A 24057-nucleotide genomic window follows, 5' to 3' on the forward strand; every position below is an offset into this window, starting at 1 on the left:
TCGAAGTATTCCCTCCACCGATCCACAACATCCGCAGTCGAAGTCAGCAGAACACCATCCGCACCATACACGGTGTTGATAGTGCACTGCTTCCCCTTCCTGAGGCGGCGTATGGTGGTCCAGAATCGCTTCGAAGCCGTCCGGAAGTCGTTTTCCATGGCTTCCCCGAACTCTTCCCATGTCCGAGTTTTTGCCTCCGCGACCGCTAAAGCTGCACACCGCTTGGCCCGTCGGTACCCGTCCACTGCCTCCGGAGTCCTATGAGCCAAAAGAACACGATAGGACTCCTTCTTCAGCTTGATGGCATCCCTCACCGCTGGTGTCCACCAACGGGTTCTGGGATTACCGCCACGACAGGCACCAACAACCTTGCGGCCACAGCTCCAATCAGCCGCCTCGACAATAGAGGTTCGGAACATGGTCCACTCGGACTCAATGTCCCGCACCTCCCTCGTGACATGTTCAAAGTTCTCCCGGAGGTGTGAATTGAAACGCTCTCTGACAGGAGACTCTGCCAGACGTTCCCAGCAGACCCTCACAATGCGTTTGGGCCTCCCAGGTCTGTCCGGCATCCTCCCCCACCATCGCAGCCAACTCACCACCAGGTGGTGATCGGTAGAAAGCTCCGCCCCTCTCTTCACCCGAGTGTCCAGAACATGAGGCCGCAAATCCGATGACACAACTACAAAGTCGATCATGGAACTGCGGCCTAGGGTGTCCTGGTGCCAAGTGCACATATGGACACCCTTATGTTTGAACATGGTGTTTGTTATGGACAATCCGTGACGAGCACAAAAGTCCAATAACAAAACACCACTCGTGTTTCTTTTGCAAATTTGACGACTACTGGGGACGGCGTGGCGAAGTTGGTAGAGTGGCTGTGCAAGTAATCTGAAGGTTACTGGTTCAATCCCCACCTTTAGCCATCCTAGTCACGTCCGTTGTGTCCTTGGGCAAGACACTTCACCCTTGCTCCTGATGGTACCTGGTGAGCACCTTGCATGGCAACTCCCGCCGTCAGTGTGTGAATGGGTGAATGTGGAAATACTGTCAAAGCGCTTTGGGCTCCTTAAAAAGGGGTACAAAAAGCGCTATACAAGTAAAACCCATTTACCATTTACTGGTCTTTCAAAAGCGCTGTGCAAAATCACTGTGATACTACTGCCAAAGCTAGGAAATTGTGGACTCAAACATTGATCTTCATTGGACAGTTAATGATAACGTGACAGATATACTATTGCTGAACCACCGGTGTTAAAGTAGCTCAGGCATCCTTGTGTGCTTTCTTTAACTTCAAAGCATGTAAACTCAAACTTATTTGTACATTGTTGTGTTATTGTTGTGCGAATGCTTCAAAGCATTCACACAAATGGCTTTCCACACCAAAATTAATCTATTTATTATTCAACAATTTCTTCTTCTTCCCCAGATTTTGGCGCGCTCCACCGTCCACATTTTTCATCCAATTCAAACCGTTACAGCAGGGGTAGGGAACCTATGGCTCCCGAGCCAGATGTGGCTCTTTTGATGACTGCATCTGGCTCTCCGATAAATCGTAGTTGACATTGCTTAACACGATAAGTAAGTAACACTTCTGCTGGTGATAAGTGTTAAAAATAACGTTCAAAAGAGGTTGCATTAATGGTAAGAAGTATTTTATTTATAATTGGTTAGTTTCGGAATAACAATGTTATTAAAAAAGAAGAAGAGACTTATTATACTCTAAAAATGTTGGTCTTACTTAAAAATGCACGCATTTAGTTGTATTCCGTGTTTAAAAAATATTATGTGGCTCTCATGGAAATACATTTTAAAATATTTGGCTTTCATGGCTCTCCCAGCCAAAAAGGTTACAGCTTCAAACTGTGTGGCCTACTCAGGAATAGCGGGCTTTCCCTTAACACATTCCAAAACTTCCCGGATTTCTCAGAATTCCAGGTTTTTTGGGGCATTTTTCCCATCGAAAATGAATTGGCCATTTTTCAAACTTCCACCATTTCCACAGTTTTCAACCTATTCAAACCATTTCACCTTCAACACATTCCACCATTTTGGAAATTCAAACTATCCTTTTTCCAGGTTCTGAAAAATTCCAGGATTTTCCAGAATTCCTGGATTTCCAAAGCCCTATTTCCACCCTTTTTTCTGGCGACTACTCCTCCCACATTTTTTAACTGTTCCACCTTCAAAACCATCCATCCATCCATTTTCTAGCGCTTATTCCCTTTGGGGTCGCGGTGGGCGCTGGTGCCTAGCTCAGCTACAATCGGGCGGAAGGCGGGTACACCCTGGACAAGTCGCCAGCTCATCGCAGGGCCACCTTCAAAACATTCCTCTTAATTAGGACAAAAAAACCAAGTAGTTTTTTTTTTAACTGGGAAAATTCCCAGTTTTCCCGAAATTCCAGGAATTCCGTAATACCATTTCTCAATTCAACATGTTACTACTTCAACATTTGTCGACCGATTTGGAAAAAACTCAAAACCAACCATTTCAACGCATTCAAAACCGTTTTTATCCATCCATCCATTTTCTACCGCTTATTCCCTTCTGGGGTCGCGGGGGGCGCTGGCGCCTAGCTCAGCTACAATCGGGCGGAAGGCGGGTACACCCTGGACAAGTCGCCAGCTCATCGCAGGGCCACCTTCAAAACATTCCTCTTAATTAGGACAAAAAACAAAGTTTTTTTTTTTTTTAACTGGGAAAATTCCCAGTTTTCCCGAAATTCCAGGAATTCCGTAATACCATTTCTCAATTCAACATGTTACTACTTCAACATTTGTCGACCGATTTGGAAAAAACTCAAAACCAACCATTTCAACGCATTCAAAACCGTTTTTATCATTAAAAAAAAAAAAATCCCGCTTTTCCCAAAATTCCCAAGTTTTGGGGAAATTCCCAATTTAATCAATGGGACATTCTTCAAAGTTCCACAATTCCCACATTTTTCATCTGATTCAAACTGTTCCAACATCAAAATATTTAGCCTGATCAGAAATTATACAAAAATTCCAGGATTTCAGTTCAATTTCAGCATTGGAGCATTCACATGCAATTTCTTCAGGAATTGCCTCGTCTAGTTCTTTTTCATATTTAATTTCCTTTGTTTTTATGCTCAGAATGTTAATACAATGTTAAACTAATTCCTAGTGTATTGGGTTTGTAGTACAGATGCTTTAAAACTAGCAGGTTAAAAACAATGTAAAATAATTGTGATACTAGTCAAGATTGGATGATATGACAAAATAATCCCGACTTTTTTTTTCCATGTCATACAGCTGTGATGTCACTATTTATTAATTGATGAATTAATGGCAGTATGTTGAATATCTTGAACGTTTCTATTCATTTCATTAAAGTGTGTCTGACGCCCACACATCAAACCTTGGCATTCCCATTCAAAAGCAGATAAACAACTATTGATTCACTCAAGTAAAAGCAGAAATGACAGTCTAAGCATTTCCTAAAACAGCATGACGTTGATAAATGAAGAAGGATGGTCGTATGGAACACCAACCCGCCATTCTGTCTTCCTCCCTCCATCCGTCTCTGTCATTGTTTTTTACCATTTGTCCACCATTCACAAATTTGATACAGTAATCTTGTTTTGTTTGTGTAAGTGAAAAAAGTAATCTTATTTGACGATGCATTATACCGAAAAGACAGGGAGCCATAAAATAATCACAGAACTCTCGCAATGTAACATCGTTATTGTCAACTGGCTCATTTTCTGGTTAATGGAGCATGACAACTTTACCCTAGACCAAGGGTCACCAACGCGGTGCCCGCGGGCACCAGGTCGCCCGTAAGGACCAGATAGGTCGTCCGCTGGCCTGTTCTAAAAATAGCTCAAATAGCGTCACTTACCAGTGAGCTGCCTGTATTTTTTAAATTGTATTTATTTACTAGCAAGCTGGTGTCGCTTTGCTCGACATTTTTAATTCTAAGAGAGACAAAACTCAGACTTGTTTAAATAAATTATTTAATTTTTTTACTTTGCTTCTTATAACTTTCAGAAATACAACCTTAAAAATGATTTCAGGATTTTTAAACACATATACCTTTTTACCTTTTAAATTCCTTCTTTCCTGACAACTTAAATCAATGTTCAAATATTTATTTTTTTATTGTAAAGAATAATAAATCCATGTTAATTTAATTCTTCATTTGAGCTTCTGTTTTTTTGACGAAGAAAATTTTTGAAATATTTCTTCAAACTTATTATGATTAAAATTCTAAATAATTATTCTGGCAAATCTAGAAAATCTGGAGAATCAAATTTTAATCTTATTTCAAAGTGGATTTTCACCTATTTAAAACATGTCGCCAAAATTCTAAAATCAGTTTTAATCAGGAAAAATTACTAATGATGTTCTTTTTTTAAATTTTTTTAAAAAGATTTGAATTAGCTAGTTTTTCTCTTCTTTTTGTCGGTTGAATTTTGAATTTTAAAGAGTCGAAATTGAAGATAAACTGTGTTTCAAAATTAGTTTTTTTCCTATTTTCTCCTCTTTTAAACCATTCAATTAAGTGGGGCACCTCCAAAACCCTCAAATCTAGACTCCAAACATCCCAGAATAAGCTAATCCGGTTACTTTTAGACCTCCACCCCAGATCACACCTCACTCCAACCCACTTCTCCAAAGTGGGCTGGCTCAGGGTGGAGGACAGAGTAAAACAACTTGCACTGAGCCTAGTCTATAAAATCTGCTACCCCTCCTTGATACCGAAGTACATGTCAAACTATTTCCTTAACGTAAATGACCGCCATAACCACAACACCAGGGGGAGCTCCACAAACCACGTTAAACCCAAATTTCGATCTGACAAAGGTCTTAACTCATTCTCTTTCTATGCCACATCAATGTGGAATGCACTCCCAACAGGTATAAAAGTAAGTGCATCTCTATATTCCTTCAAAACCGCTCTAAAACAACACCTCCAGGCAACTTCAACACTTTACTAATACCCTCCTCCATTCACATCCCATCTCCCCGGATTATAAACAACTCAAATGTACTTCTAATGTATATACTTGTTCTTATGCTATGTGAACTCACTATGTTCTCTGCTGGCTGTACATATCCTACTAAATAAGACCTACACTGTTTCAATGTCCACATTTCTCTGTTGATGCAATTGTTGATGACTGAAGTTCTGATATCAACCAAAGCTCCTCATCCCACCCCCCGGATTGTAAATAATGTAAATATTCAATGTACATACTATGATGATTAACTTGTGTGATGACTGTATTATGTTGATAGTATATATTTGTACCATGAATTGATTAACGTGGACCCCGACTTAAACAAGTTGAAAAACTTATTGGGGTGTTACCATTTAGTGGTCAATTGTACGGAATATGTACTGTACTGTGCAAACTACTAATAAAAGTATCAATGAATCGAAAAAGCGGGGGGGATGGGTGGCAGCGGCGGCGGCGGCGATGACCAAGAAGAACGCGGAGTTGGAATATAATTACAACACTTTATGTACATATTTATATACATATTTATATAATATTTACATGTTTATATAATATGTAACTACAAACTCCATTCACAGACAGAGTCCCATTGCTTTTACGAGCGGTCGAGCGAGTCAAAAGCCCCCAAAAATATATATATGTATATATTTTTTTTTTAGTTATTTGTGGCGGCTGTAATTCTTTCGTGGCGGGCCACCACAAATAAATGAATGTGTGGGAAACCCTGTTGTGGTGTTTTTTCAGTTCGCACAATGCATGCTAGTAAGGTTAATGAAAATAAATCTGAACCAGGATATGTGGTTGAAGATGGCACTGGGGACATGGAGGTGTTTCCAAATTAGGTTCATTTTAATACCGAATCATTACCCACCGCTTTTCCTACATGAGATGACAAACACAGCCTGTAAAACAGAGGATTATTGTTTTTTTTTTGTTTTTGTTTTTTACAATGCAGTATTTTCTGTCATAGTCCATGGTGTGATCATGTTTTCTGTAATTGGGGTCCAAAAGAGGAACTGGTAGCTGTGCCTGGAGAGGTGTACTATGACTATAAAACTACTACTATGGGGTAATAAGGCAATTCTACAACATCCCTTTTGTAGATAAGGAGTTTTGATTGATTGATTGAAACTTTTATTAGTAGATTGCACAGTTCAGTACATATTCCGTACAATTGACCACTAAATGGTAACACCCTAAAAAGTTTTTCAACTTGTTTAAGTCGGGGTCCACATAAATCAATTCTTGGTACAAATATATACTATCAGCATAATACAGTCATCAAACAAGTTAATCATTAGAGTATATGCATTGAATTATTTACATTATTTACAATCCGGGGGGTGGGATGAGGAGCGTTTGGTTGATATCAGAACTTCAGTCATCAACAATTGCATCAACAGAGAAATGTGGACATTGAAACAGTGTAGGTCTTATTTAGTAGGATATGTACAGCCAGCAGAGAACATAGTGAGTTCACATAGCATAAGAACAAGTATATACATTAGAAATACATTTGATTATTTACATTTGGTTATACAATCCGGGGAGATGGGATGTGGAGGGTGGAGGGTGTTAGTATCAATCAATCATCAATCAATGTTTACTTATATAGCCCTAAATCACTAGTGTCTCAAAGGGCTGCACAAACCACCACGACATCCTCGGTAGGCCCACATAAGGGCAAGGAAAACTCACACCCAGTGGGACGTCGGTGACAATGATGACTATGAGAACCTTGGAGAGGAGGAAAGCAATGGATGTCGATGGATGTCGAGCGGGTCTAACATGATACTGTGAAAGTTCAATCCACAATGGATCCAACACAGTCGCGAGAGTCCAGTCCAAAGCGGATCCAACACAGCAGCGAGAGTCCCGTTCACAGTGGAGCCAGCAGGAAACCATCCCAAGCGGAGGCGGATCAGCAGCGCACAGATGTCCCCAGCCGATAGACAGGCAAGCAATACATGGCCACCGGATCGGACCGGACCCCCTCCACAAGGGAGAGTGGGACATAGAAGAAAAAGAAAAGAAACGGCAGATCAACTGGTCTAAAAAGGGAGTCTATTTAAAGGCTAGAGTATACAAATGAGTTTTAAGGTGAGACTTAAATGCTTCTACTGAGGTGGCATCTCGAACTGTTACCGGGAGGGCATTCCAGAGTACTGGAGCACGGACGGAAAACGCTCTATAGCCCGCAGACTTTTTTTGGGCTTTGGGAATCACTAATAAGCCGAAGTCCTTTGAACGCAGATTTCTTGCCGGGACATATGGTACAATACAATCGGCAAGATAGGATGGAGCTAGACCGTGTAGTATTTTATACGTAAGTAGTAAAACCTTAAAGTCACATCTTAAGTGCACAGGAAGCCAGTGCAGGTGAGCCAGTACAGGCGTAATGTGATCAAACTTTCTTGTTCTTGTCAAAAGTCTAGCAGCCGCATTTTGTACCAACTGTAATCTTTTAATGCTAGACATGGGGAGACCCGAAAATTTTGTAGTTGCCTGGAGGTGTTGTTTTAGTGCGGTTTTGAAGGAGGATAGAGATGCATTTACTTTTACACCTGTTGGGAGTGCATTCCACCTTTATGTGGCAAAGAAGGAGAATGAGAATGAGAAATACAGCCACCGAAACACGTCAATTACTTTATTAACGAGCGCGTAAAAATGCATTCAACAGGACCTGCCGTCGATACACTACTGTGGAGGTGCAGACTGCAAATGCTAGCACAGCGAATGCTCCTCCTCCTTGTTGATGCTACACATCACAGAAGCCCGCCTTTTAAAAGGCACACACTCAGGCACTCTAATCTCATGAATCATCTGTCAACGGCAGGGGTCTCAAACTCAATTTACCTGGGGGCCACTGGATGCAGAAACTGGGTGAGGCTGGGCCGCAAGAAAAGATTTCTTAAAAAATCCAACATGCAATTTTTAATGAATTCCCCTTCTATGAATGCGTTTCCTGCCCTTGCAATATACTTGCCAATCCTCACAATTTTTCCGGGAGACTCCTGAATTTCAGTGCACCTCCCGACAATCTACCGGTGCAACCATTCTCCCGAATTTTTCCCAATTTTCACCCGGCCGACATTATTAAGGGCTGCCGTGACTGCACTGCCTTTAAGGTCCTCTACAACAGTGGTTCTCAGCCTTTTTTCAGTGATGTACCCCCTGTGAACATTTTTTTAATTCAAGTACCCCCTAATCAGAGCAAAGCATTTTTGGTTGAAAAAAAGAGATAAAGAAGTAAAATACAGCACTATGTCATCAGTTTTTGATTTATTAAATTGTAGAACAGTGCAATATATTGCTCATTTGTAGTGGTCTTTCTTGAACTATTTGGAAAAAAAGATATACAAATAACTAAAAAACTTGTTGGAAAATAAACAAGTGATTCATTTATAAATCAAGATTTCTACACATAGAAGTAATCATCAACTTAAAGTGCTCTCTTTGGGGATTGTAATAGAGATCCATTTGGATTCATGAACTTAATTCTAAACATTTCTTTACAAAAAAGAAATCTTTAACATCAATATTTGTGGAACATGTCCACAAAAAGTCTAGCTGTCAACACTGAATGTTGGATTTTTGTATTATTTTTCCACAGTTTATGAACTTACATTCATACTTCATTGAAGTATTATTCAATAAACATATGTGTAAAGGATTTATGAATTGCTGCTGTTTTTTTTAGAATGTTTTTAATAAATCTCACTTGTCTCTTGGCATACCTTCAAGTACCTCCAGGGGTCCGCACACCCCCAAAAGAAGACTACTGCTCCACTACATGTCATCACGCACGCTTTTATATCACACAACCAATGTGCCGGCTCTGTATCATGTTAAATAAATAAATGGGTTGTACTTGTATAGCCCTTTTCTACCTTCAAGGTACTCAAAGCGCTTTGACACTAGTTCAACATTTACACACTGATGGAGGGAGCTGCCATGCAAGGCGCTAACCAGCACCCATCAGGAGCAAGGGTGAAGTGTCTTGCTCAGGACACAACGGACGTGACGAAGTTGGTACTAGGTGGGAATTGAACCAGGGACCCTTGGGTTGCGTACGGCCACACTCCCTCTGCGCCACGCCGTCTGTGAGACTTGTGCAGAACAACGTCAGTGGCTGCAAGACGTACTTGTTCAAAAGCCATACAGGTCGCACTGAGGGTGCCGTATAAACAACTGTAACACTGTTACAAATATGCGCTACACTGTGAACCCACACCAAACAAGAATGACAAACCCTTTTTGGGAGAATTTCCGCACCCTAACACAACTTAAACACAAGAGAACAAATACCCAGTACACCTTGCAGGCCTACAATATAAAACACCTCAACCGACGCAAGTAGGGAGGGTGGGGGTATGGGGGGTTGGTGGTAGCAGGGGTGTGTATATTGTAGCCAGGAAGAGTCAGGGCTGCATGGGATTCTGGGTAATTGTTCTGGTGTGTTTATGTTATGTTACGATGCGGATGTTCTCCCGAAATGGGTTTGTCATTCTTGTTTGGTGTGGGTTCACAGTCTGGCACATATTTGTAACAGTGTTAAAAGTTTATTTATGGCCACCCCTCAGTGTGACCTGTGTAGCTGTTGATCAAATATATGGCCAGATGCAACGTAAAACTGGGCTTGCACGCTGTCATTTCAGGATGTAGGGGGTGCTAAAGGCAGTGCCATTATGCTACTACCTGAATATTGTTGATCTGGTAAAAATTGACAGGGGTTTCAAGAGAATTGGTGCCCTGAAATTCAGGGGTCTCCCGGGAAAATTGGGGACGATGGCAAACATGACCTATCAAGCGCCGTTCATATTAAACTCGCGGGCCGCACCAACATTAAATTGTCATATCAAAGCACGGGCCACATTATAACGTTGCATGTTTGAGACCACTGTTCAACGGCATACATGGCCAAAATGTATTACTTCTGTATCATTATTACTCACCTACAGTGGGGGGAAAAAAGTATTTAGTCAGCCACCGATTGTGCAAGTTTTCCCACTTAAAATGATGACGGAGGTCTGTAATTTTCATCACAGGTACATTTCAACTTTGAGAGACAGAATGTAAAAAAAAAAATCCAGGAATTCACATTGTAGGAATTTTAAAGAATTTATTTGTAAATTATGGTGGAAAATAAGTATTTGGTCAACCATTCAAAGCTCTCACTGATGGAAGGAGGTTTTGGCTCAAAATCTCACGATACATGGCCCCATTCATTCTTTCCTTAACATGGAACAATCGTCCTGTCTCCTTAGCAGAAAAACAGCCCCAAAGCATGATGTTTCCACCCCCATGCTTCACAGTAGGTATGGTGTTCTGGGGATGTAACTCAGTATTCTTCTTCCTCCAAACACGACAACTTAAGTTTATAGCAAAAAGTTCTATTTTGGTTTTATCTGACCACATGTCATTCTCCCAATCCTCCATGTATCCATTTTGGTATAAACTCGTCGTGTTTGGAGGAAGAAGAATACTGAGTTGCATCCCAAGAACAGGAAAGAATGAATGGGGCCATGTATCGTGAGATTTTGAGCCAAAACCTCCTTCCATCAGTGAGAGCTTTGAATGGTTGACCAAATACTTATTTTCGAACCATAATTTACAAATAAATTATTTAAAATTCCTACAATGTGAATTTGTGGATTTTTTTTTTCACATTCCGTCTCTCACAGTTGAAGTGTACCTATGATGAAAATTACAGACCTCTGTCATCATTTTAAGTGGGAGAACTTGCACAATCGGTGGCTGACTAAATACTGTTTTGCCCCACTGTATGCTACTTGTGTCTTTTATAATCCCATCTAGGCCCCTATTTTTGTAGGTGTTACTAATCAGTTTGGACTGTGTATGTGTGAACCTGAACAAAAAAATGATAATGGAGGAATATGGGACTATATTGTAGAGACTCACAGTATTCATCCATCCATCCATCATCTTCCGCTTATCCGAAGTCGGATCGCGGGGGCAGCAGCCTAAGCAGGGAAACTCAGACTTCCCTCTCCCCAGCCACTTCGTCTAGCTCTTCCCGGGGGATCCCGAGGCGTTCCCAGGCCAGCCGGGAGACATAGTCTTCCCAACGTGTCCTGGGTCTTCCTCGTGGCCTCCTACCAGCTGGACGTGCCCTAAACACCTCCCTAGGGAGGCGTTCGGGTGGCATCCTGACCAGATGCCCGAACCACCTCATCTGGCTCCTCTCGATGTGAAGGAGCAGCGGCTTTACTTTGAGTTCCTCCCGGATGGCAGAGCTTCTCACCCTATCTCTAAGGGAGAGCCCCGCCACACGGCGGAGGAAACTCATTTCGGCCGCTTGTACCCGTGATCTTATCCTTTCGGTCATGACCCAAAGCTCATGACCATAGGTGAGGATGGGAACGTAGATCGACCGGTAAATTGAGAGCTTTGCCTTCCTGCTCAGCTCCTTCTTCACCACAACAGATCGGTACAACGTCCGCATTACTGAAGACGCCGCACCGATCCGCCTGTCGATCTCACGATCCACTCTTCCCTCACTCGTGAACAAGACTCCTAGGTACTTGAACTCCTCCACTTGGGGCAGAGTCTCCTCCCCAACCCGGAGATGGCATTCCACCCTTTTCCGGGCGAGAACCATGGACTCGGACTTGGAGGTGCTGATTCTCATTCCGGTCGCTTCACACTCGGTTGCGAACCGATCCAGCGAGAGCTGAAGATGCCGGTCAGATGAAGCCATCAGGACCACATCATCTGCAAAAAGCAGAGACGTAACCCTGCGGTTACCAAAACGGAACCCCTCAACGCCTTGACTGCGCCTAGAAATTCTGTCCATAAAAGTTATGAACAGAATCTGTGACAAAGGACAGCCTTGGCGGAGTCCAACCCTCACTGGAAATGTGTTCGACTTACTGCCGGCAATGCGGACCAAGCTCTGGCACTGATCGTACAGGGAACGGACCGCCACAATAAGACAGTCCGATACCCCATACTCTCTGAGCCCTCCCCACAGGACTTCCCGAGGGACACGGTCGAATGCCTTCTCCAAGTCCACAAAGCACATGTAGACTGGTTGGGCAAACTCCCATGCACCCTCAAGAACCCTGCCGAGAGTATAGAGCTGGTCCACAGTTCCACGACCAGGACGAAAACCACACTGTTCCTCCTGAATCCGAGGTTCGACTATCCGACGAAGCCTCCTCTCCAGTACACCTGAATAAACCTTACCGGGAAGGCTGAGGAGTGTGATCCCACGATAGTTGGAACACACCCTCCGGTCCCCCTTCTTAAAGAGAGGAACCACCACCCCGGTCTGCCAATCCAGAGGTACCGCCCCCGATGTCCACGCGATGCTGCAAAGTCTTGTCAACCAAGACAGCCCCACAGCATCCAGAGCCTTAAGGAACTCCGGACGGATCTCGTCCACCCCTGGGGCCTTGCCACCGAGGAGCTTTTTAACTACCTCACAATAATAATAAATAATACCTCACAGTATTATTTTTTGTAATGCCAACATCAATAACTTTAAATTTGGTTTTCACTTTAGTTTGTGCCCACTTAGCTGTACGAAAGACTCAAACAAAGGTGGATTTGACAAACTACCTGTAGATCTGCCCAAGATTTGCCTGTCCATCTATCAATGCATGCAAAAGGTCACGTTGTGTTTTGCTAGCAAAAATACATCCCAAAAATAGCGGCACCTCAAAAGTACTAACTGTGGCTACATGTGGTTTGCTGGCCAACAGAGTCCAAGGTCTTCAGCCATGGTGGGGGACTAGCTGTCTGTCATCATTTCCATTAAGAAATTGCAGATTTATTTGAACTAAGAGTTGTCTCTGGTGGACTTACACATTTTTCAGGTGCATCGGTGGTGGGAACGGCCAACAGTCTTCCTTTGCGGCCGGCTTCTGGCAGCTTCTTTAAGACGCAAGCGCCTTCATTGGCTTTCGGGCCATGGAATGCTGGCGGCATTTGGGGGTGGCGGCTGAGGCTTTATGTGTGGAACTATGGCGCTTTCCTTTCCTTGCGTCCCACGGAATGTATTTTTTTAAAGGAATTGAGAAGGCCTGCACAATTGTCTCAAAACGGTGTCACAAAACCATGAAAAGATTGGAACCGTGGATTTTGTGAACCGTTCCACTCTTGTATATTAGATAGCAGGCAATTTGGTTTCCATGACAGTAGGTTGAGTGCGATTTATCCTTGCGTGGTTATAACTGGGCAATTATCAAGATGGTCATATCAAAAAACGCACTTATTTCCCTGCTGAATTTAAAGTCCCATCTGATAATGTTTATCTGTGCATGGATCTCCTTTTGTAATTGTTCATAAGGGTTTGTTTGTTTGTCAGTAACGGTGTCACAAAACCATGAAAAGATTGGAACCGTGGATTTTGTGAACCGTTCCACTCTTGTATATTAGATAGCAGGCAATTTGGTTTCCATGACAGTAGGTTGAGTGCGATTTATCCTTGCGTGGTTATAACTGGGCAATTATCTAAGATGGTCATATCAAAAAACGCACTTATTTCCCTGCTGAATTTAAAGTCCCATCTGATAATGTTTATCTGTGCATGGATCTCCTTTTGTAATTGTTCATAAGGGTTTGTTTGTTTGTCAGTAACTTCTTTAGGCGTGGCGCAGTGGGGAGAGTGGCCGTGCGCAACCCGAGCGTCCCTGGTTCAATTCCCACCTAGTACCAACCTCGTCACGTCCGTTGTGTCCTGAGCAAGACACTTCACCCTTGCTCCTGATGGGTGCTGGTTGGCGCCTTGCATGGCAGCTCCCTCCATCAGTGTGTGAATGTGTGTGTGAATGGGTAAATGTGGAAGTAGTGTCAAAGCGCTTTGAGTACCTTGAAGGTAGAAAAGCGCTATACAAGTACAACCCATAGTTACATAACTCAAAAAGTTACTGGCGGATTTTCATTAAACTACAAACCGAAATGGGATAAGGAAAAACTGATTCGATTTTTGGCCCGATTCAAATCTATGTTACCTTATGTTTTTGGTACGGCGCTCAAATTATCTGTGTTATTGCCACAGAAACTCCACCCAAGAGTGTGGATGACTGACAAGAGGGTCCACTCTGTATTTAATTCTGCTATAGCTAGGTCAGACATTTTGACTTTAACTTTTTTGTTTTTGATGTTTCAAAAAAAGACCACTTATGGGTAAGCACTGTCTTGGACAGTTGTTAAGCAGATACTGATGCTACAGCAATATATTGTACATGTGTTTGCTTTATTTCAACAAAAAATGATTTTCTCTGTATTAGGTGGTATTGTATTTAACCGAGAACAATTTTTCATAAGGGGTACTTTACTGAGACAAAGTATGAGAACCACGTGGGGCGGCATAGCTCTGTTGGTGGAGTGTCCGTGCCAGCAACTTGAGGGTTGCAGGTTCGATTCCCGCTTCTGCCATCCTAGTCACTGCCTTTGTGTCCTCGGGCAAGACACTTTACCCACCTGTTCCCAGTGCCACCCACACTGGTTTAAAAAACGTAACTTAGATATTGGGTTTCACTATGTAAAGCGCTTTGAGTCACTTGAGAAAAGCGCTATATAAATATAATTCACTTCACTTCACTGATCTACACAATAGGGTTCACAGGGAGAGGCCTTGATAATGTAGGATCTATAATTATATGTGCCCCTCCAAATGAAAGTTCTCTGTGAAATTGCAGTAATTATATTTTTGGAACCATTCTTAGGATCTGCATTATTTACGGAACAGTCATTCAAGAGACGAACAGATGGTGTTTTCTTATTTCATCTCTTCTGCACCGTCGCCGTCAGTTACAATTCATCAGTCTTTGGCTCTCCTTCATTCCGTCGTTTATTCCCTCCTTCCATGCCTCTTTCCAGTTAATGTCTTTCTTTCCTGCACCGGCAGCCAGACAATGAACCAAACTGGACGCCTGCCAATGCTTAGAAAAAAGATTGTTTTCTAGGAATGCATGCACAATCCTGTCGTCTTATTCTGACCCGGCTCATGTCCTTCCTTCCCTCCTTTCCTTCTTACCTTCCTTCCACTGCTGCTCCACGGTGTGCTGTGATGTGATAGTAATGTTGACACTAAGGAACTCTGTGGTAAGTGGAATACACGGACACATGCACACTAAAATGCCACTACCCACAAATGCATTGTTATCTTACCCATTATAACCCTTGCTTTTTTCTTAGAATATTATTCTATTCAACAAAATGTTGTCATTTGGAAGGATTTAGTGAGTTGTGTAATGTGCTAATTTGTAAATCTATCCTCAGACTACTTTGCCAAGCACATGGGGGACTATGAGGGAGTTCTGGCCTCACTGGAGACGCTCAACCTTTCCATCCTCAAAGCCATGGACTTCACCAAGAAGGTAATGAAGTACCTGATGCTTTCCTACCTAGAAGAGCTATTGCAGAAATGCATATGATACATTACAAAAACTCAGAAATGATCGTAACTGTACGGAAATATTAAAGGCTTACTGAAACCCACTACTACCGACCACGCAGTCTGATAGTTTATATATCAATGATGAAATATTAACATTGCAACACATGCCAATACGGCCTTTTTAGTTTACTAAATTACAATTTTAAATTTCCCGGGAGTTTTGTCGTGTAATGATGACGTGTACGCAAGATGTCACGGGTTTTTAGGAAGTATGAGCGCTGCACACACACACAGCTAAAAGTCGTCTGCTTTAATGGCATAATTACACAGTATTTTGGAGATTTGTGTTGCTGAATCTTTTGAAATTTGCTCAATTAATATTGGAGAAGTCACAGTAGAAAGATGGAGTTGGGAAGCGTTAGCCTTTAGCCACACAAACACGGTGATTCCTTGTTTAAAATTCCTGGAGGTGAAACTTTCCTATGGATTAGAGCGCGGTCAAGCCAACATGGATCCTTACCATATGTCAACCAGCAGGTTTCGGTGAGAAAATTGTGGTTAAAAAGTCAGTTCTTACCGGAGAAAAGCTGAGCTTGTGCCGTCTATAGCTGCCGTCAACTCCCCTGAGACGTTTGTCGAGACACCCGTGGAACACCCTTCCGACTATCAGGTACTATTAAACTCACTAAAACACTAGCAGCACAATGGAAAGATAAGGAATTTCCCAGAATTAACCAAGTAAATGTGTCTAAAAACATCGGGATCTGTCCCAATGCAATCGCGTTTTTTATTTTTTTTATTTTTTTTTTTTCTAGTCCGTCGCTATCAATATCTTCAAACACAAATCTTTCATCCTCGCTCAAAATAATGGGGAAATTGTTGTTTTCTCGGTCCGAATAGCACTCTTTGTTGGAGGCTCCCATTATAAACAATGTGAATATGTGAGGAGCCATCAACATGTGACGTCGTCTGCGACTTCCGGTAGAGGCAGGGCTTTTCTCCAGATGCGAACTTTATCGTGGATGTTCTCTACTAAATCCTTTCAGCAAAAATATGGCAATATCGCGGAATGATCAAGTATGACACATAGAATGGACCTGCTATCCCCGTTTGAATAAGAAAATCTCATTTCAGTAGGCCTTTAAGTAAATAAAAGTACTATAAGCTCTTGTGAATTGTATTGCACATGTCCTGTGTTTTGTGCTGCTGCTTGTTTTGCTGAGATAATTCTGACCATTTTTTGCAGATTTTATTTTTGTATTTTAATTAGGCAGCACTGTGGAAAAAAAGGGGTTAGTGCGTGTGCATCACAATACGAAGATTCTGGACTCGGGATCTTTCTGTGTGGAGTGTGCATGTTCTCCCCGTGAATGCGTGGGTTCCCTCCGGGTACTCCGGCTTCCTCCCACTTCCAAAGACATGCACCTGGGGATAGGTTGATTGGCAACACTAAATTGGCCCTAGTGTGTGAATGTGAGTGTGAATGTTGTCTGTCTATCTGAGAGCTATGCTCCAGCAACCCTGCGACCCCAAACGGGACAAGCGGTAGAAAATGAATGGTTGGAAGTACCCTAATTACTCTGCCTGTCAACCTACGTGTCACAAAAAGGTGGACCTTTTTTTGTTGTCACTCATATGTTTTTGGTGTGTATCTCCCTTTCAGCACTCGTATTGTTTGTTTCATTTCCTGTTTGTGCGTCACCTGCTACTTGACCTTACCTTTGAGCGCTTGTTCATCAGATGTTCCTGATTAGCAGTCAAGAGTCTCACCTTTCAGCAATTATCTAATCAAGTGGCTTGTTAAGATCACCTTCACCAGTTTTTCTGCGCTGGATCATTGCTGGTGTATTTCCCTCAAATTATATGTGATTTGTATGGAGTTTTCTCATTATTTCTCGAACAAAAATACAAACCCCGTTTCCATATGAGTTGGGAAATTGTGTTAGATGTAAATATAAACGGAATACAATGATTTGCAAATCATTTTCAACCCATATTCAGTTGAATATGCTACAAAGACAACATATTTGATGTTCAGACTGATAAACATTTTTTTTTTTTGCAAATAATCATTAACTTTAGAATTTTATGCCAGCAACACGTGAAAAAGAAGTTGGGAAAGGTGGCAATAAATACTGATAAAGTTGAGGAATGCTCATCAAACACTTATTTGGAACATCCCACAGGTGTGCAGGCTAATTGGGAACAGGTGGGTGCCATGATTGGGTATAAAAACAGCTTCCCAAAAAATGTTCAGTCTTTCACAAGAAAGGATGGAGTAAGGTACACCATTAACTGTGTGAGCAAATAGTCAAACAGTTTAAGAACAACGTTTCTCAAAGTGCAATTGCAAGAAATTTAGGGATTTCAACATCTATGGTCCATAATATCATCAAAAGGTTCAGATAATCTGGAGAAATCACTCCATGTAAGCGGCATGGCCGTAAACCAACATTGAATGACCGTGACCTTCGATCCCTCAGACGGCACTGTATCAAAAACCGACACCAATCTCTAAAGGATATCACCGCATGGGCTCAGGAACACTTCAGAAAATCACTGTCACTAAATACAGTTGGTCGCTACATCTGTAAGTGCAAGTTAAAGCTCTACTATGCAAAGCGAAAGCCATTTATCAACAACATCCAGAAACGCCGCCGGGTTCTTTGGGCCCGAGACCATCTAAGATGAACTGATGCAAAGTGGAAAAATGTTCTGTGGTCTGGCGAGTCCAAATTTGAAATTGTTTTTGGAAATATTCGACATCGTGTCATCCGGACCAAAGAGGAAGCGGACCATCCAGACTGTTATCGACGCAAAGTTCAAAAGCCAGCATCTGTGATAGTATGGGAGTGCATTAGTGCCCAAGGCATGGGTAACTTACACATCTGTGAAGGCACCATTATTGCTGAAAGGTACATACGGGTTTTGAAACAACATATGCTGCCATCAAAGCGCCTTTTTTTTAATTGGACGCCCATGCTTATTTCAGCAAGACAATGCCAGCACGTGTTACAACAGCATTGCTTCGTAAAAAAAATAGTGTGGTTACTTTCCTGCCCAGCTGAGTCCAGACCAGTCTCCCATTGAAAATGTGTGGCGCATAATGAAGCGTAAATTACAACAGCGGAGACCCCGGACTGTTGAATGACTGAAGCTCTACATTAAACAAGAATTGGAAAGAATTCCAATTTGCAAGCTTCAACAATTAGTTTCCTCCGTTCCCAAACGTTTATTGAGTGTTGTTAAAAGAAATGGTGATGTAACACAGTGGTGAACATGCCCTTTCCCAACTACTTTGGCATGTATTGCAACCATGAAATTCTAAGTTAATTATTATTTGCGAAAAAAATAAAATAAAGTTTATGAGTTTGAACATCAAATATGTTGTCTTTGTAGTGCATTCAATTAAATATGGGTTGAAAAGGATTTGCAAATCATTGTATTCCGTTTATATTTACATCTAACACAATTTCCCAACTCATATGGAAACGGGGTTTGTACCTTTAAGTTGCAAGTGTCGTGGTGATAATGATGGAGATGGACGGTTGAAGCTTTGAGGCTTTCTCATCTCTCCACTGGTCCCCATTACTAACACACACAAAATATTGCCAGTGCTCTCTTTACAAACCCACAATCTTCAATAGCTTGGTGGTTATTATATAGCATAAACAAGTTTCCGCCAAAACAACCTGCCAAACCAATGACAGCCGTTAATCCGTCAAATTCCGAAGAGCTATTTTGTGGCAGCTTGATTCCCGAAATCTAACACAAGCATCATTTTACTATCGCTAGGTTAATCTCCAGTCCAACAACTGGCACCATTTTAGTCCAAATTTGCCACTGGTAATGCATAATACTGTATGTACAGTAAACAATACACAAACCTAATCATAATACATTATTCAAAAGTCAAACACAATGTGTTACAGGAGGCTCCCATTTGCTCAGAGTAAAAATACATTTAGTGGTTAAAAATGTATGACGACAGCACAGCGAAAGCCATTTATCAACAACATCCAGAAACGCCGCCATTAGCATGGTTAATTGTAAATTGTTTGTTGTTTCAGTTATGGAATCGTCATCTGTTCCTCTTTGAATTTTCATCACTGATACCCATGTGGAAAGGCGTACAGTACACAAACAAGTTACAATGCCATACACTTCAAGGGTTCACTGTTGCTTGCTACAATCACACGATCTCAATGACAAACAATAAAAAAAATGAACAATCTCTCAGGTAAAATCCCACACATTTCTGCACACATACTATGTGTCTCCACAGGGATTACCTGCACTCAACTTCATGGTTTACACTTCTGACGGCCTTATGAGATTTATATTCCCTAACGGCACATTGTGTAGCTTTGTGAAAGGTCGGTCACACTAGATCCTTTCACCGGCACTATAGAGTGCAAAAAGGTAAAAATCCGCAAAATCCACATTTTCTCTGCTCATGCTGTGTGTTGGTCTGTTGCTTTGAGGCAGGAATATCGACATATATTCATGCGTGTTGGGACTACTACGAAATATCAGGCTATCAATGTTATTTCTTGAGCGACAGCCTTTCAATAGGTCCCTTTAGTTAATATTCTGTATTGGATCTGTGCGTGCGTGTTTGTGTGTGTGTGTGTGTGTGTGTGTGTGTGTGCGTGTGTGTGTGTGTGTGTGTGTGTGCGTGCGTGCGTGCGTGCGTGCGTGCGTGCGTGCGTGCGTGCGTGCGTGCGGGCGGGCGGGCGGGCGGGCGGGCGTGTGTGCGTGCGTGCGTGCGTAAATGTAGTTGTATGTGTGAGAGACAGTAGCCCTCAAATGGGGGTACGCGTACCCCTGGGGGTACCTGAAGGTATGCCAAGACGTACGTGAGATTTTTCAAAAATATTTTAAAAATAGCAAAAATTCAAAAATCCTTTATAAATATATTTATTGAATAATACTTCAACAAAATATTAATGTAAGTTCATAAACTGTGAAAAGAAATGCAACAATGCAATATTCAGTGTTGACAGCAAGATTTTTTGTGGACATGTTCCATAAATACTGATGTTAAATATTTCTTTTTTTGTGAAGAAATGTTTAGAATTAAGTTGATGAATCCAGATGGATCTCTATTACAATCCCCAAAGAGGGCACTTTAAGTTGACGATTACTTCTATGTGTAGAAATCTTTATTTATAATTGAATCAGCAGTTATTTTTATATATTTTCTTCCAAATAGTTCAAGAAAGACCACTACAAATGAGCAATATTTTGCACTTTTATACAATTTAATAAATCAGAAACTGATGACATAGTGCTGTATTTTACTTTTTTATCTCTTTTTTTTCAACCAAAAATGCTTTGCTCTGATTAGGGGGTACTTCAATTAAAAAAAAATGTTCACGGGGGGTACATCACTGAAAAAAGGCTGAGAACCACTGCAGTACCATGTGAGCATCGTCTTCTTTGGTTGTATTCATATCACTATCTAGCAGTTCGGCCTTAATGGTTGCGCCATAGGTGACACCACTACTTGCATACAGGCACATACACACACAACAATACTTTCTCAGGTTATGATCTGTAGCTACTAGGGCTGTTAAAGGCCTACTGAAATGAGATTTTCTTATTCAAACGGGGATAGAAGGGTCCATTCTATGTGTCATACTTGATAATTTCGCGATATTGCCATATTTTTGCTGAAAGGATATTTAGTAAAGAACATTGACGAAAAAGTTTGCAACTTTTGGTCGCTAATAAAAAAGCTTTGCCTGTACCGGAAGTAGCAGACGATGTGCGCGTGACGTCACTGGTTGTGGAGCTCCTCACATCTTCACATTGTTTACAATCATGGCCACCAGCAGCGAGAGCAATTCGGACCGAGAAAGCAACGATTTCCCCATTAATTTGAGCGAAGATGAAAGATTCGTGGATGAGGATAGTGAGAGTGAAGTACTAGAAGAAAAAAAAAAAGACAGGGCAGTGGGAGCGATTCAGATGTTATTAGACACATTTACTAGGATAATTCTGGAAAATCCCTTGTCTGCTAATTGTGTCACTAGTGTTTTAGTGAAATTATATGGTCGTACCTGAAAGTTGGAGGGGTGTGGTGACCGCCAGTATCTCTGAGGGAAGCCACGTTTCTCGATGAGGGGAGGCGAAGGCAGCTTGTCGGGTTGGGCTGAGCTTTGTTCCCCCCTCCTCCACGGTGGAAGCATCCCACGTTCAGGGACGGCCGGTCGGAGGAGTCAAGAGAGTCCGCAGCTGCGACGCAGGCTCCGCTTATGTCTACGGTAAGAGCCGACTTATTGCCACAATTTTCCCACCGAAACCTGCCGGTTGACATGTGGGAGAGAACCATGTTCGCTTGACAGCTCTGTTCCATTGTAAAGCTTCACCTTCGGGAATGTAAACAGGGAAACACCGGCTGTGTTTGTGTTGCTAAAGGCAGCCGCAATACACCGCTTCCCACCTACATTATTTCTTATTTGACGTCTCCATTATTAATTGAACAAATTGCAAAAGATTCAGCAACACAGACGTCCAGAATACTGGGATCGGGCTGGAACAAATAGTCCGCTACAATCCGTGACGTGACGCGCACGCGTCATCATACACGTCATCATACCGTGACGTTTTCAACAGGATACTTTGCGCGAAATTCAAAATTGCAAATTAGTAAACTAAAAAGGCCGTATTGGCATGTGTTGCAATGTTAATATTTCATCATTGATATATAAACTATCAGATAGATAGATAGATAGTACTTTATTTATTCCGTCAGGAGAGTTCCTTCCGGAAAATTACAATTTTCAGCACAATCCCATTCAAGATCAGACAAACATTACAGGGAGACAGAACAGGATCGCTGACGGGTCTGCCGGCTAGTGGGTTTCAGTAGGCCTTTGAATGATTATATTTTTAATCACATGCAATTCGGTGTTCAGAATGTCATACCGGAACATTTTTACATTTTTATCGAGCTGCAAGTCACTGATTTGCTTTAAACTTGGTGACAGTGAGTATAGTAAGAATTAGGCGCACAATTTGAAAGTCTCTGCTGTAATATAGGAACATAGGTTCAGATGTACAGTATATTAAAAAATAACATCGTAAAGACACCCATAAACAACTTTACATAGTGCACCATTTACATCTGCATTTACTCTTCCGTAGTTTAACTGGTTGTTAAAACAAATGTAAGTCTGTTTTTGTTTTGTTGGCGCAGTTTGATCAGATGTGACGTGTCGCGCTGTTATTGTGAAGCCGGTAGTGTGTGTGTCTGTGTGTGTTTGTGTGAGAGAAGGTGCCTTGATGAGAAGCCAATGTGTTGACAAGAGACATGACGTTTGTCAATTAAAAAAAAAAGTGTCCCTCTCCGTTCCTTGGTTATGGTCTGTCTTTTCTGCCGATCTTCATGTATTTACAAACTTATTTACCTTTTCGGATGATAAAGCTCTCTTTTTTTTTTTTACAAACTACCTATAGTTTGTTGGACATAAGTTGACGACATGAACGACATCTTGCAGCAATTGATCTGCACAGATTTTAATGTCCTATGTGCAGTGGCTGTCCATTTCGAAAAGGCATTGTTTGATTTATCTGGGGTAAATGCAAATAAACTCAGCCAGCATAATGTGCTGTCCTCTGTTTGCTAGGGATGCCATCTTCACGTGCATGTTTCTTTTTAAGATGCTGTTTTCAACTTGTTCTGTGCCAATGATAAGAATGTTTGTCGCTGCAATACTAACTAATGACCTCACTTTTATCTAAAGTTCCGACTTACAAACCCTGTTTCCATTTGAGTTGGGAAATTGTGTTAGATGTAAATATAAACGGGATACAATGATTTGCGAATCATTTTCAACCCATTTTCAGTTGAATGTGCTACAAAGACAACATATTTGATATTCAAAATGAATATTATTATTTTTTTTGGGGAAATAATCATTAACTTTAGAATTCGATGCCAGCAACACGTGACAATAGAAGTTGGGAAAGGTGGCAATAAATACTTATAAAGTTGAGTAATGCTCATCAAACACTTATTTGGAACATCCCACAGGTATGCAAGCTAATTGGGAACAGGTGGGTGCCATGATTGGGTATAAAAGCAGCTTCCATGAAATGCTAAGTAATTCACAAACATGGATGGGGCGAGGGTCACCACTTTGTAAGCAAATTGTCGAACAGTTTTAGAACAACATTTCTCAATGAGTTATTGCAAGGAATTTAGGGATTTTACCATCTACGGTCCATAAAATCATCAAAAGGTTCAGAGAATCTGGAGAAATCATTGCACTTAAGCGATGCTGTTACAGACCTTTGATCCCTCAGGCGGTACTGCACTAAAAAGCTGACATCAGTGTGTAAAGAATATCACCACATGGGCTCAGGAACACTTCATAAAACCACTGTCAGTAACTACAGTTGTTTGCTACATCTGTAAGTGCAAGTAAAAACTCTACAATGCAAAGCGAAAGCCATTTATCTACCACACCCAGGAACGCCGCCGGCTTGGCTGGGCCCGAGCTCATCTAAGATGGACTGATGCAAAGTGGAAAGGTGTTTTGTGGTCTGATGAGTCCACAATTCAAATTATATTTGGAAACAGAGGACGTGGGGTTCTCCAGAACAAAGAGGAAAATAACTATTCGGATTGTTATAGGCGCAAAGTTCAAAAGCCAGCATCTTTGATGGTATGGGGGTGTATTAGTGCCCA

The 24057-nt window shown here is 41.7% G+C and overlaps 1 protein-coding gene across 2 annotated transcripts in view; it reads left to right on the forward strand.

The window, feature by feature from the left end:
• necab2 (N-terminal EF-hand calcium binding protein 2) overlaps positions 1-24057 on the forward strand; it is a 436762-nt gene that overhangs the window by 199909 nt on the left and 212796 nt on the right. For both annotated transcript variants that reach the window (XM_061917448.1, XM_061917449.1), the window contains exons 4-5: positions 15039-15064; positions 15242-15339. In XM_061917448.1, the coding sequence (XP_061773432.1) occupies positions 15039-15064; positions 15242-15339 (124 nt within the window). The remainder of the gene's footprint in view (positions 1-15038; positions 15065-15241; positions 15340-24057) is intronic.

The sequence above is a fragment of the Nerophis ophidion genome, linkage group LG12, assembly GCF_033978795.1.
Source record: "Nerophis ophidion isolate RoL-2023_Sa linkage group LG12, RoL_Noph_v1.0, whole genome shotgun sequence".
Lineage (NCBI taxonomy): Eukaryota > Metazoa > Chordata > Actinopteri > Syngnathiformes > Syngnathidae > Nerophis > Nerophis ophidion.